The sequence below is a fragment of the Anoplopoma fimbria genome, chromosome 17, assembly GCF_027596085.1.
Source record: "Anoplopoma fimbria isolate UVic2021 breed Golden Eagle Sablefish chromosome 17, Afim_UVic_2022, whole genome shotgun sequence".
Lineage (NCBI taxonomy): Eukaryota > Metazoa > Chordata > Actinopteri > Perciformes > Anoplopomatidae > Anoplopoma > Anoplopoma fimbria.
The window spans coordinates 24,055,825-24,070,431 of NC_072465.1; the positions used below are offsets into that span (position 1 = coordinate 24,055,825).

General features: G+C 39.9%; 1 protein-coding gene across 1 annotated transcript; it reads right to left on the reverse strand.

Annotated features, from left to right (window-relative positions):
* Positions 1 to 1,017: 1,017 nt before the first annotated feature.
* On the reverse strand, positions 1,018 to 13,592 carry lactbl1b (lactamase, beta-like 1b). The gene is made up of 6 exons (XM_054617805.1): positions 13,466 to 13,592; positions 11,230 to 11,336; positions 9,305 to 9,462; positions 4,378 to 4,625; positions 3,254 to 3,359; positions 1,018 to 1,996 (listed from the first exon to the last, which is right to left on the reverse strand). Exons 1-6 carry the CDS (start codon positions 13,569 to 13,571, stop codon positions 1,018 to 1,020), a joined length of 1,704 nt encoding a protein of 567 aa, XP_054473780.1. The 5' UTR covers positions 13,572 to 13,592.
* Positions 13,593 to 14,607: the final 1,015 nt, after the last annotated feature.

Here is a 14,607-nt window from a genome sequence, read left to right on the forward strand (position 1 = left end):
GCAGTTTCAATATTTCCATCCACAGCCAGATGAACTGCATACAATATATTTCATTCTTCAAATTGCCTCAATTTCACTCGAAGCACCTGGTTCATTTTCAATATCTATCCCATTTCCATAACAAAACTCAGACACCTCATCTGATATGAGCTGTAAAACATTGACCTTGGTCATAGGGGTAATTTTTGTACACTTGAATCTGTAATTTTCCCGCAGAAGTCAGAGGAGTTTATTATTCTTCTTGGTGTTAGAGGTGGAGACAAATTGGACTCCATTTTTAGGGATCAAACAGCAAAGAGTCATACAGGCAACCAAAAGCCTCTCTGTCCTTGATAGCCTCTTATTGGGGTGCCACAATAATTTACATCTTCTTGCATGGTTCTTGACATTAAATTAGCAGTTCTATTATGTGGCAACATCCACATTTAAATAAAAGTGATTCATATTCATGTGTGGCATTAAGGTCGCGATTCTATCTGCCACAAGCCGAGTTCATTCATAGCAACACAAAGAAATTAAATATTATTTTCCCCCTAACCAAAGAATGATTAATATGTATGAGCGGTTATGTTTGTGGAACTGCAATCATGGTCCAAGAATTGAGAAATAAAAAACATGTAAATATGAATATAACTAACCACTTCAGGAGTTTGTTGTGAGACTCGTGAAACCCAAAGACAGAAGAGATCAAGACGATGTAACAGCAGTTTAATTGAAGGCAGGAAAAACACACGCACCGTATCACCATAATGTCAATGTTCACTTGGGAGGCGGAATGGAGGACAGTCATATACATCATTCAGCAGAGAAATTCATACATTTTCTGTGCAAGACATTTTACATATTGCCGTCCCTCTCTTTGCTTTCTGTAAATCAAGAGCACAATCCCATCTTTGATCGACAAAATGACCCAAAGATTATCATTTGGTCTTTCAATATTCACAGCCCCGCTTTTTTTTTTTTTTTTTTTTTTTTTTACAGTTCTTGACGTATCCTGAAGACACTCATCGCTGCATTTCAGCTAGAGAAAGTTGGCCTGCGAGATATTCTCACCACGTTGTACGTGTTCAGTCCCGGTGCATCAAAACCAGGGGACAAACCACGCTTGTCAAACGTGTAGAAATTAAACAATTGGCCATCTTGGGCTTCCAGGGACACTGAGGCCGTCCCGACTCGCAAAACACAAGGGTACTCTTTTTCAAAAACCACTCTGAACACCCGGTCAACCAGGTAGTTGAGCTTTATTGTCCTGTACTTCTCTGGGATCAGCTCCTCAATCTGAGGCCCAAACTGTTGCATGACCAGAACTCCGTCGGACCCGACTTTTATCTCGTAGAAGGTGATGTTGCTGTATGTGAAGAAGCCGATGTAAGGTTCTGGGTTTGGTGGAGGATAGAGGATTTTCTTGGCCTCCCTGAAGGCTTTTTCTATGGCTGGTATGATGTGGGTGTAGGCTTTGGTGACCAAGTCCTGGTTCTGAGACCGGCTGCCAGCCATTAGCACCACCAGACCGAGCTTCAGTCTTGGCACAAGGGAGAAGGTGGCGGAGTAGCCGTCCAGATCCCCATCTTTTCGCACCATCTCGTATCCCATGAGCTCATTCACCTCCCACGGCGTCCCGGTACGGTTGGCGAAGTAGTCCTTATCGCACCTGAAGAGCGGGGTCAGCATGATCTTCAACGAGTCTGGCTCAAGCATCTTGCGGTGATAAGCTCCCAGCAGCATCATGGCGAGCTTGGCCAAGTCCGCGGCCGTGGAGAACATCTGACCCGAAGGCCGGTACCAGCCCAGGTCATAGAGCGGGGCTGGCTTTCCGCTGGAGTACACGCCGACGGCCATCTGGCTCTGGAGACCCGGGGTGATGTCGAAGCCGGTGTCCTCCATCCCCAGCCGGTCCAGGATGTTGTCCGTGATCCACCGCTGGTAGTCAACGGCGGCCACTCGCTCGGCCATCACGTGAGCCAGCAGCGAGAAGGCAAGGTTGCTGTAGTGACATCTGGAAGGAAGCAAGTGAAAGAGATCGAGAGTGTCTTAGAAATCTGTTTTTTGATGCAGAAAATTAGATAAACTATTTTACAAGTTGAAACTCAACACCTATTATGAAGAAATAGTCCAACATTTTGGGGATATTGCTTGGTAGCTTTCTTGATGATGGTTAGGGTTGATACCACTTTACTATTTGCAGGATAAATATGAAGCTACAGCCGCATAGCTTGACTTAGAATAAAGACTGGAAACCGCTAGCCTTGCTGTGTCAGTATGTAAAACAATCTGCCTACCAGCACCTCTGAAACTCACTGAATCAGTATATCTTGTTTGCTTAATCTGTGCAAGAACTGAAAAGTAAAAACGATACATTTTGGGTTTTTGGGGGGTTAGGTGGCTGGTAGTACTAAAACAACTTGGGTTGAAATAAAAAAAATTACAATTCAAACTAACCCTGGTACAATACATTAAATGATAACATTCAAGTTTAATATTTTTACACATAATTCCCCTAAAAACCACAATATTTTTACCAGTTTTTTGTGCAGATTAAACAGACAAAAATATGATGATTAGTTGGGCTGTGTATTGGCAAGAATCTGTTGATATGATACGTATCATGAAACAGTGGGTACGATTCAATATATTGCAATATTTTAAATCTAATTTAACTTTTTTTAATGCAATCAGAATAGTGGGATTTTCATTTGCATTTATCATAGTCCCTGTAACATCCAACATCATAGCACTACTTTGACAGGGAACATACACTGAGAGGGCACATATTTTTGTAAATGCAATCAAGTTTTGACTGAGACAATCCCTACATGTATACCATTAATTTTTAATTTAAAAGTGTTTTTGAGAATAGAAACACAACCACAAAACATTTACTAAAATCAGGTTACTCTATATTTTCTTAAACCAATATTAATAAGAGAACTTTTGAGGTGATGGTCGTCTGATTTTCTCCCCTTTGAAAAAAGCAAGTCTAGCTGTTTCCCCCTGTTTCCAGCCATAAGCTAAGCTAACAGGCTGCTGGCTGTAGGTTAATGTTGACACATTGAGAGTGTTATTAATACTCTCATCTAACTCAATGATGAGTTAGAATGTCAAACTATTGCTTTTATTAGACAGATTTCCCAAAATATGTTGTAGTCAGCAAATTATTCCATTTATGCATTTTCATAGAATTTACTACCCCAGTTTGCAAAATACAAATGTCCATATTGAAATACTGACATCAACGCAGCATTACAAATCTTACTTGGTGCCTGGGTCTGCGACGAGGACATCATCTTGCAGCAGATTGATTGCAGTTTGTGTTTTTCCTTTCCACAGCAGACTTGTGGCGCGGAGTCTCCTGGGTAGGCCTGTATCAGCCCACGGTACAACAGGGTTAAATAAAAAACTTAAGGCAGTAAATAAACACAGCAAATGTAACAAATTAATTGTATTTCTATGCACGTGACATTTGTTCTTCTATCCTGTTCAAAGAAATATGTCTTCATCTTTTAATTCAATCATGTGGTTATTTGTAGAGTAGTGGTCCGTGACAATTTCAGTTTGGTTCTCTGAATGTGATTATCATGTTCAAATTGAAAAGCTTGTTTATGCGTGACGATAGAAAATTGTTTGCTGTGACACTATATGGATGTGTTTTACTCCAGCATGATTAGTATCATAACAGCTAAAATGTCTCTGAATTATTACCTCAGTGGCTGTTCAAATCACTTACATTTAATGAGAAACACCATGAACATTTGATATTGTTTAATTCTTAACTTGCACAGGTTGTGATTGTTTGGTTTCGTATAAAATGTCAGACAAAAAGGAAAAAAAATTAATAAATAAATAAATAAATGCCCATCTCAGTTTCGTTAAGCCAAAGTTAGCGTCTTCTAATTACGAGCAACAGTCCAAAATCTTGGATACAGTAGTAAATGTTTGGCACATATTTGCTTAAAAATGACAATCATCATGATAGTTGCATATAAACATAATATATTATAAAATGAAATATTTGACTGATTGTTTTAGCTCTAAAATCGATAAATAAAAAGTAAGAAGTTTGATCTTTAACCTTCAGAAATAAGAATGAAGCGCAAGCTGGACGTTTACGTTCAACACAAATTTTAATCAAAAGGTTATGTCATATATACCAGCAATTTATTCTTCTTTTCATCTTTTATTCAAGTCTTCCCCCCCCTCTCAAGTATCAATAAGTCAGCTCCTTTGGGTTTATACCAACACAAGCATTACAAAACAAGCATATCTAAGATGCATTTTAACACTAAACTAACTGCCTGAACTATAGATTTAACAGCCACGTCACAGAAGTTTGCTCTCTTGAATTTTCAGTTGCTCTCTATAACCCTCTGTTATTTTTACCTGAGAGCTGGCTGGCCATCCTGCGCAGGGTGACTGAGGAGGAGCGGATCTGAACCTCCCCGCTGTCCAGGAATATCAGGCCATCTGTCACATATTTCAGCTCAGAGTCTCGCGTCTTCCCCAGAGGGTTCTTGATGGTGAAGTTCTCCACATATTTCTCCAGAGGGTCATCTAGGGAGCCGATCTTCCCGTCCTCCCACAGTTTGTATAGCATCAAAGTCGGGAAGATTTTTGATAGACTTGCAATTCTGAGAGACAGATAACACAGAAATGCACTGATGCACTTTTTTTGTTTTTGTTTTTTTACTGCAAACTTAATGATTCATGTCTCATCTCATTTGTGTTTCAATTATTCCTCTACTTCTCACTTGATTTATAACCTCAGACCAACATTGTAAACATGACATTATGTTCTCAATCGCTAGTTTCAAGTCTTCTTCATTACAGCGTTGTAGTCATGGTGACTACCTCTACAACTGCTTATAAACAGTCAATAGTAGGTAAAAAGATAAATGTTCATATATTTGCTTTCTTGTCCAGCATAAGATGAAAAGATCGATTATGCAAAGAAAACAAAAAACACCTGTCACATGTCTAATCAACATGTTAATATGGAGCAACAGCAGCTGGTTAGTTTTATTGATAGCTTTAGCATAAAGACTGGAAACAGATGGCAAAACAGGAAATGGTAGACCTCCAACCCAAACAATCCTGCTATTATTATGTTTTCCTAAATTAGTGCCCGTATCGGTGGAAGGCCATCAATGCGTCCTTATACCTTATATGGGTAACGTGGTTAACTGTCGCTGTTTGGTTAGGGTTAGGAAAACATACTAAAATATGCATATAATACGTCTCCTGACTTACGCCTTTGCTCCTGTCATTATAACTACAGCCACTAAAGATTGCTAAACGGTAATAAACTGCTTGTGCAAACGACCTATGGGGATGTTTTCTGGGGCAGGACAGGCTCCAAAAACAGTTAAAAGCAAACTAATTATCTGTGCTTCCAGGTGGTTGTAAGACAAAAACCTGTTCAAATCTCACAATTTGGTAATTCAATCCTTACAGTGTGCAGTGCTTGAAATAAATGAAAATATGAGTGCTCATGTTGAAGGCTCACCGACGTAACATCGATCTGAGCTCAATTACCTGTTGTGGAAAATTATGTATAATTGTGGAAAAATGACTTAAATGGAGCATTAGCACTTATAAGAGCAGCTGTGAGTGAGTCAGAGTACTTTCAGTTCATCTGAAGGAACTTCAGATGTCCCTTCTTATAAGTGTTCTGGAGACACTTATGCTGTGCTTATGCTGCACATTACATGTGGTGGGGGGGGGGGGGGCTTATGCTGCACATTACATGTGTACATATACAGCGGGTAAAATAAGCATTTTCCTCAGTAAATATATTTCTAAAGGTGCTATTGACATGAAATTTTCACCAGATGTCGGTAACAACCCAAGTAATCCATACATACAAACAAAACAAAACAAATAAGTTCAGAAATTAGGTGATGTGTAATAAAATGGAATGACACAGGGAAAAAGTATTGAACACGCTTACTGAAATGTATTTAATACTTGGTACAAAAGCCTTTGTTGGTAATGACAGCTTCAAGACGCCTCCTGTATGGAGAAACTAGTCGCATGCATTGCTCAGGTGTGATTTTGGCCCATTCTTCCACACAAACAGTCTTCAAATCTTGAAGGTTCCGTGGGCCTCTTCTATGAACTCTGATCTTTAGTTCTTTCCAAAGATTTTCTATTGGATTCAAGTCAGGTGATTGGCTGGGCCATTCTAGCAGCTTTATTTTTTAGTTTCCTTGGCTGTGTGTTTGGGATCATTGTCTTGCTGATAAGTCCACCCTCGTTTCATCTTCATCATCCTGGTAGATAGCAGCAGAGTTTTATGAAGAATGTCTCGGTACATTTTTCCATTCATCCTTCCTTCAATTATATGAAGTTTGCCAGTGTTCCCACCTCCAAACTTCACTGTTGGTATGGTGTTTTTGGGGTGATGTGCAGTGCCATTTGACCTCCAAACATGGTGTGTATTATGACATCCAAAGAGTTACATTTTGGTCTCATCTGACCAGACTATATTCTCCCAGTATTTCACAGGATTGTCTAAATGTTGTGCAGCAAACTTTAAACGAGCTTCAACATGCTTTTTCTTCAGCAATGGAGTCTTGCGTGGTGAGCGTGCATACAGGCCACGGCGGTTGAGTGCATTACTTATTGTTTTCTTTGAAACAATTGTACCTGCTAATTCCAGGTCTTTCTGAAGCTCTCCACAAGTGATCCTTGGCTCTTGGACAACTCTTCTGATAATTCTTTTCACTCCTCTGTCAGAAATCTTGCGAGGAGCACCTGGTCGTGGCCGGTTTATGGTGAAATGATGTTCTTTCCACTTCCGGATTATGGCCCCAACAGTGCTCACTGGAACATTCAGAAGTTCAGACATCCTTCTGTAACCAATGCCATCAGTATGTTTTGCAACAATAAGGTTGCGAAGGTCTTGAGAGAGCTCTTTGCTTTTACCCATCATGAGATGTTTCTTGTGTGACACCTTGGTAATGAGACACCTTTTTATAGGCCATCAGTTGGGACTGAACCAGCTGATATTCATTTGCACTGACAAGGGGCAGGATTGCTTTCTAATTACTGATAGGTTTCAGCTGGTGTCTTGGCTTTCCATGCCTTTTTGCACCTCCCTTTCTTCATGTGTTCAATACTTTTTCCCTGTGTCATTCCATTTCATTACACATCACCTAATTTCTTAACTTATTTGTTTGGTTTTCTTTGTATGTATGGATTACTCGGGTTGTTACCGACATCTGGTGAAAATTTCATGTCAATAGCACCTTTAGAAATATATTTACTGAGAAAAATGGTGACGTGTTCAATACTTATTTTACCCGCTGTATGTTGTATAATCGAATATGTAACTAACCTTAAACATTTTTGCAACATGTGTAACAGTTTAATGAGGATTTTCTATCTATTTATTTATTTATGTAAATCTCCTGTTGCTCACAAGGAGCTTTCTAAAATCTGAGAAAATAACTCCCCCGATCATGTCATCTTTGTTTTTCATGAGGTGGAGAATTTATAATAGAAAGCTGAAATTTAAGGAGCTCAGTTTAGAGACTGAAATTCAGGACATGTCGTCCTCTGCTGCATCAATTTGGGCCAATCCGTTTTTAGCAAAGCCCCCAACTTTATGGAAGTGCAATATAAAAAAATCGCTAAAGTAAAGTCAGTGGTTCTTAGTCTGCCACTGGCCCGGTGTTACAGCTGCAGCTGGTGTGCCTGTTAATCTGTGGATTGCTATGAAATTGGATGCTCTTTCATTTTGTGCAGACAGCTTATCCTCTGTTATGTCTATTGATTGCAGCACATGACTTGTGGTAAACTGTACAAACTGTGATCCTGAGGTATTTATTTTTATTTTGCAGATAGGATTCATTGTTTTTAAAAATACTTTTATTTGCGTTAAAGCCTTAAATGGCCTTGCCCCACCATATCAAACAAAGTAATTTATTGTAAGAACAGATTAACTGTCAATTCAAACTGGTTTCATGTCGGCCACTTCTTGACCGACTTTTGTTTCAGCAGATTCAGACCGGAACTCTGTAGCAGAACCACAGAGTATTTCTAGCATAGGGTTTAACCCCCCACACCATACATCTCTTCCCCAGAGGGCCTTACATGTCAAGATTTCAATGATTCCTGCAATCTGAGAGATAGACTGGTTCATTTTGACACTATAAAACCACCTAACACTGTGTATTGGCTGTCTTATCATGAATCAACCTTCATGATTCTTTCCACTGTGGTGTTCACACGTCCACGTACTGGTAAAAAAAAAAATCCACCATTTAAACTGCAGCAGCACTCTGGTCTTGTACATGCTGAATTGGCCCTGTTAGAGCCTGCAGGTCAATCAGTTTGCTCCTGGAAGGGAGATTGTTATGTCGCTCTACCTACATGTGCTCTAACAACCCCTGAGTAGTTACTTTAGCCTGTTCAGAGTAATCATCAGACATCCAGGGGTAACATGAGCTCCATCATGCTGCAACATCCATTACACATCAGCCAGGAGCTTCTGTACAGATGTATACTGGCGGAAAAATATTTATCTCCGGAGCTTAAGTGCCCATTAAAATGCATTGAAGTGATGTAATGATGCTCATCCCATAATGAAAACACACTGCCTCTTCTGCAGCACAGGAAGCATGTGTTTTATGTTACAGACTCCAGCAACATTAACAAAAAGAGAAATAAGAAAAGGCTAGTAAGAAACTCTTCTGGTGATAACCACCTAAAGAGACTTACTTTACAGGTCTATTATGTCCTAGAAGTTTAATGTAAAGAACTTTGTAATGCGGCACTGAACAGAGGAATGCAGACATGTTATGAGAGAGCTATTGGTGCTTCATTTAAATAAAGCAACTATTAAATAAAAGCAGTAAATATAATTGACTGAGACATGCCAATGTGTTTTTAAAGCCTTTTGAATTCTCTCATTGGTTTAACTTTTAAATATTATTTTATTGTTTTGTAATTTATTCTAGTTCATTCTTTGTACTTTTAGTGGCCTTTATTCATTCTAATGAGCTAAATTAATGGATAATGATTTAAAAAATATATAATAATAATAATTATTATTGTATTAATATTTGTATTATTATTAATCTATGCAATTAATTGCCTTTTTGACGGGGGCAGCTTCTTCAATTTGGTCAGTACAATCTCAAAACCTTTGCAATAGACTAGGGTCTTTTTTATTATTATAATTATTATAATTATGATGACTGTTGATATTATTATTATTATTTTCATTATTGGAGGGTACTTCCACTCATGACCTTGGTAAATGTAAAATTTTGGCTGCTGCCCTGGTGTTTCATCAGGCTCTTACCTGTAAATGGTGTACTCATTGGGGGTTCCTGAGAGAGGGTCACTGCCGTTCCTTTTTCCAAAGTTGCCGGTCCACAAAACTGTGTCATTTAAGATCACGATGGCCGACAGAGAGGGAAGGCTGACGGGATTGACGCTCTGTCGAAGCACAAGGTCCACCTGGAAGAGGCAGAGCAGGACGTGAGGAGCGTATCCAGAAAATGTCACCACTTTAGATGGAAGTTTGTGAGTCGTAGCTAACTGTTTTTCCTTGCTTTTAATCTTTTAAGCTAAGCTAAGCAACTGCTGGCTGTGTTTAGCATACACACGAGAGTGGTATTGATTTTCTCACATTGAAAACCAAAGTTAAGGGCCCTGGAGAAGGTTACACATTCAAGTTTATTTTTTTAATGAAACTATCATTTCAAGTTAAGTGCATTTGCAGTTCTTGATTACTGCTAAATAGAGCATCATAACACCCACCCTGAGATAAGAATCAGTGAAAACTATTAGACCTTGTGGCATAAAACATTTTTCTCTCCTCTAGACATAACCACAACCCAAGCTGAATATATCTGCCTGCTCCATCAACAGCTCTGTCATTATGCTGACTCAGATAACTTCCCACTTCCCTTTTGCTTTATGGCTTCTTTTTTCTTTTTTGGACCCTCGTCACGTTTCAGGTGAGTCGGAGCATTTCCATCAGAGAGCAAGTCTCCAGACTACTGAGATGATTTCATTTACAATAACTTTACCAATATTTCACAAAAAAACAAGATTAGAGAACATTTGAATTCAAAAAATGGTCTTTTCTTCTTTCCTGTTGCATTAATCGTTTTCACCTCGACCAACTACAAAGGCAAAATGCTCCATAATTATTAAAAATCTAATAATGTCATATTTGGGCGCTCACAGGGGCGATCTTTCTATCTTTTCTGCAGAAGGAGTACTTTCACTTTTGATGCTTTAAGTGCATTTTTCTGATAATACTTCTTTAGTTCACTTAAGTGGGATTTTAAATACATAATTGTTTCTTGGTATGGACTATATTGACATTGTGATATTGGTACTTTTATTTCAACAAAGTTTCTGAACACCTTCTCCACCACTGCAGGATAGACAGATAGTTATTTAAGTGTCAGACATAGAGCCATTTGTTGGTGGTTTGATGCCTTGACGTGTTGAACAACCATTCGACGTTTACAAAGTGGTAGAAATAATACTGAAATGTCATGCTGCTTGTATTGAACCTGCATGCATTGATTTATGAACTGAGCTTCACAGTTCAAATATACTCTCTCCGGTTATTTTTACATTTGGTTTGGTGTGCTTTTACTTTGAAATGGGTGCCTTATTAACTGCATTATTATGCACCAGAGCAACTTTCCTTGATGTCCCACTTTGCCAAAAAATACTAGTTTCATGATACAAAATGTAAATTAGGAGAAATCAATGTTTTTTTTGCGTGGGAAGTTAAATCCACAGGTAAAACCTAATTATTCTTCATAAACTAATAGAAGGAAGGATTACATTTTTTCTTCAAGTTGCTCACAAGGCAGAAATTAGCCCAAAATCTCTCTCACAGAAATGTACATTTAATCCATGTGCTTGAATCTTATTTTTCAGGTTCAAGTAATGAAATGGTGATGATGCTACACACAGTTACCCCCTCAAAGTGAACCCACAGCTCTTTATTCTCACCTTCTCTTCTGGGTGCTATAAGGTGTCAATATATGCCATTGCATGTGGTTGATCAACTGGAAACACTGCTGCTCCCTGCTCAGTTTCTTCCCTTCCACTATGTCTTTAATCTCCTTCTGTCAACCGCAACGGCATTTGGTGTGAAGGATTACCACGGTCGGCCTGTAAATTTCCCCCGACTTGAGTCTTCATAATAGATATACGGCCTCAGTTTTAAATCTGTGCGTGATGGATGGCACCTCTCACCTTCTCCAAGGCCTCTTTCAGACCGGGGATGGGATGCTGCAGCTGCAGAGGCTCGGGGAAGCGAGGACACATCCTCTCTGATTTGGCATTGCGACCCATCCCTTCATCTGGGCGGTGGGTGGGAAATTAGAAAAAAGGGGAAGAGGATGAAAGAGCATAGGAAGCACAGGGGGATAGGCTATTGTAATTTCCACTTGATATTTGATAGAATAATGTATCTGTGGCACAAAGACCAGTGTAATGTGGGATAATTGGCCGGCTCAGGGCTTCATTAATTCTCTCGGCTTCCTGATGAACCCCGTTGATCTGACGGGATACAATTTGACAAGATATACGATAGACAACCGGCTGATCTAAAGACACGCTGCGTGTTCCATTGTGAACTCTGGATGTGCAATATGATATTCCAACATGTTTCATTGTGTTTTCAGGGCCTTGTTTGCCTTTTCATTCTAAAAGGACTGCTATACGGGAAGATGAATCAGCATACATCGGAAAATACAAATGGGAGCCTGTGGAGCTGTGCTTTTCCCATTAATAGTATCACCTGATGTTACTTTGCTCATTTGCATTCATGGATGGTAGAGATTGGAAACCTGGATTGTGTGTTGGAGGAAAATTACTTTTGGCTTTTAAAAAACGCAGTGGCACTCTGTTAGGATCCACAAAATAACTTGCTAGTAAAATTGTGCTGTATTAGGATAACTTTTATATCTATAGATGGAGACCATTCGCACCAATAAAACAATCATATTGGGTCCATTACTCCCACCGACGTTAGCTTTTACCCAAAAAGAAAATCATTGTTTTTATGGTGGAAGCAATTACTGAAAGTCCCCTTTAGGCTGGCAAGTTTAAATGTCCGCATTTATTACGACTATGCCAGTCTTGCTGCAGCTCATTTTCCAAAAGCTTTTAAAATTAATGACCTGAAAAGCATAAAAATGCTGTCAGGTTGAGTCCAAATGCAATTTCAATAAAATGACCCTCTGTTTAAAAAAGTGGTATTAACATGATTGAAATTGAAATGTTTCTGTCTATCACTATGAAACAGGTCTCAAGTATTTAGTTTAAAAAGTTTAGAAAACAGATAGTTCCAAGGGAATAAGAGTTCAAATGGTAGTAAGCATATGCTTTATCTAAGTTATGATAATAAGGGGGTGGTTTTCTGCCTTCGCGAACCCCTGGCCTATAGCCCCTCTGACACATGATATATTCTGATGCTATATTTCACATTTACACTGATTTCCTTGCATTAAAGGAACAATAATTTAAAGCACTTCAATCTGAAACCATCTTTCATATCTAAATTCCACTTGTACCGTCTGAGAAATAAAATAATGATCAACTTGCTGTCTGTTTAAACTGTCACAGCCTACTGAGATCTTGAGCTTGTTAAGATGCTGGTAATTATACACACTCACAGCCAGCACAAATCACCGGGAGCTTATATTTTAGCAAGCTAACGCTTTATCCCATAATTACAAAACGATTAAGAGATTGTTTTATCTCCTAATCACAAGATCTATATCTCCTTAATGAAGAGAGATTTATCTATTGATTATCAACGTGGCGGTAGGTACTGAGGTTTTTAGGTCGTTGCTGTGGCCGTCAAATCAGATACAAAGGAGCATCCACAGGTTTAGCTGCAAGCTAACGGCTATGATTCAGTGTTGAACGTAATAAATGAAGGAAGAGTCATTTAACGTCACATGCTTAAGGTTCTATAGACCAAAATAAGAAGAATTGTACGCTGATGATAAAATACACATTGATTTTAGAAGAATTTGTTGCTTTCAAGGGCTGCACGGTGGTGTAGTGGTTAGCACTGTCGCCTCACAGCAAGAGGGGCCCGGGTTCAATTCCCGGGCTGGACAACCTTCTGTGTGGAGTTTGCATGTTCTCCCCGTGTCAGCGTGGGTTCTCTCCGGGTTCTCCGGCTTCCTCCCACAGTCCAAAGACATGCAGCTTAGGTGCATTGAAGACTCTAAATTGCCCGTAGGTGTGAATGTGAGCGTGAGTGGTTGTCTGTCTCTATATGTCAGACTGGCGACCTGTCCAGGGTGAACCCTGCCTCGCACCCCTGCGACCCTTAACTGGATAAGCAGGTTACGGAAAATGGATGGATGGATGGATGGATGTTGCTTTCAAGTCTCAGATATGGTTGAGTCTTCACACAGCTCATAGCTCAACACAATGCGGTCCAGCACCTGTTACCAACAGCGTTCCTTCTCACCTGGCAAAAGTTTTGGCAGCTGGTATTGCCAGAAGAAGCATCCTGTCATCACCAGAGACAAAACGAGGAAGAACACCAAACCCAGCTGGGTCCATTTCACCTTCATCTTGTTGGTTTTGGTGAGTCCCTCCAATTTAACAGGAGCAGGATCAGCCACAGCAGGAGGTGTCTTGAATAAAGACAGACATAAAACACACAGCAAAACACCACACAAGGTTAACACCAAGTCTTTTAAAGTGTTTCCTATGTTTGTGGATTGTCCGACCAGATATTCTCCATGTTTTCTGTTGGTTCTAGTTGTGACAGAAGTCAGAAATCCCTATCACCATTGTACCCTGTTAAACTGTTAGGTACTCACCACCTGATGCTTCACAGACCAGAGCAGGGAGGACTGGATTACCAGTGACACAGAAATCTTCTTATCGCACAAGCACCATCCTAAACATTTACTCTGAGTTAATTCTAAAATGTAAATTATTCCTGCAGCCCAAAGGCAGTAAATGGTGTCCCATGGAGGTTTTCCTGAGCGGGAGAAAGGCACAGACACGGACTCCCATCTCTGATTTATTACTGACTGTGCTGTAATCCTGGGCCATAGGCGCTCTCTTCCCTCACAATTCAATTTCCTCTCCTGCAGCCACAGGCTGTTGACATCATAATCCCCAGATTTACTTCACCAAAGCGGCCGGGGGGGAAGTCTTAATCCCTAATCCCTGTGAATCAATTCACTTCAGTCCAGCCTTCGCCTTGTGGATCGCGCCACCGAGCCGCACGGGCTGACAAAGATGGCACCCACACAGACAGCACGAGTCGAGATGGGGTGATACGTTACACCTTTTAGCCAGAGCATGAGCTGAAAAGTCTAATCACTTGGGGGCAGCGAGTGTTGGATCAACTGGACGAGGGAATGACAGACAGTTCGGGATGTTGAAGGGGAATTTGGATAATGACCGGGGATGAGATGCACTGCTGTAAACAACTTATTCACTCCATCCGCTGCCAGCTATCAAACAAATTGCACAGAAAAACAATTTGAATCCAAGAGTGTTTGAATGATGTTTTTGTTAAATCATTAGTTTAGAAACAAAATCACCGCGAGAATTGTAATTTGGCTTGCTGGCAAACAATATACACTTATTACT

Excerpts from the sequence above, each read along its gene's own strand:
- lactbl1b (XM_054617805.1), bottom strand. The coding sequence starts at position 13,571 with ATGAAGGTGAAATGGACCCAGCTGGGTTTGGTGTTCTTCCTCGTTTTG. Across the intron at positions 4,626-9,304 it reads AATGAGTACACCATTTACAG|AATTGCAAGTCTATCAAAAA; the intron begins GTAAGAGCCTGA and ends TCTGTCTCTCAG. Across the intron at positions 3,360-4,377 it reads GATGGCCAGCCAGCTCTCAG|GCCTACCCAGGAGACTCCGC; the intron begins GTAAAAATAACA and ends GGGCTGATACAG.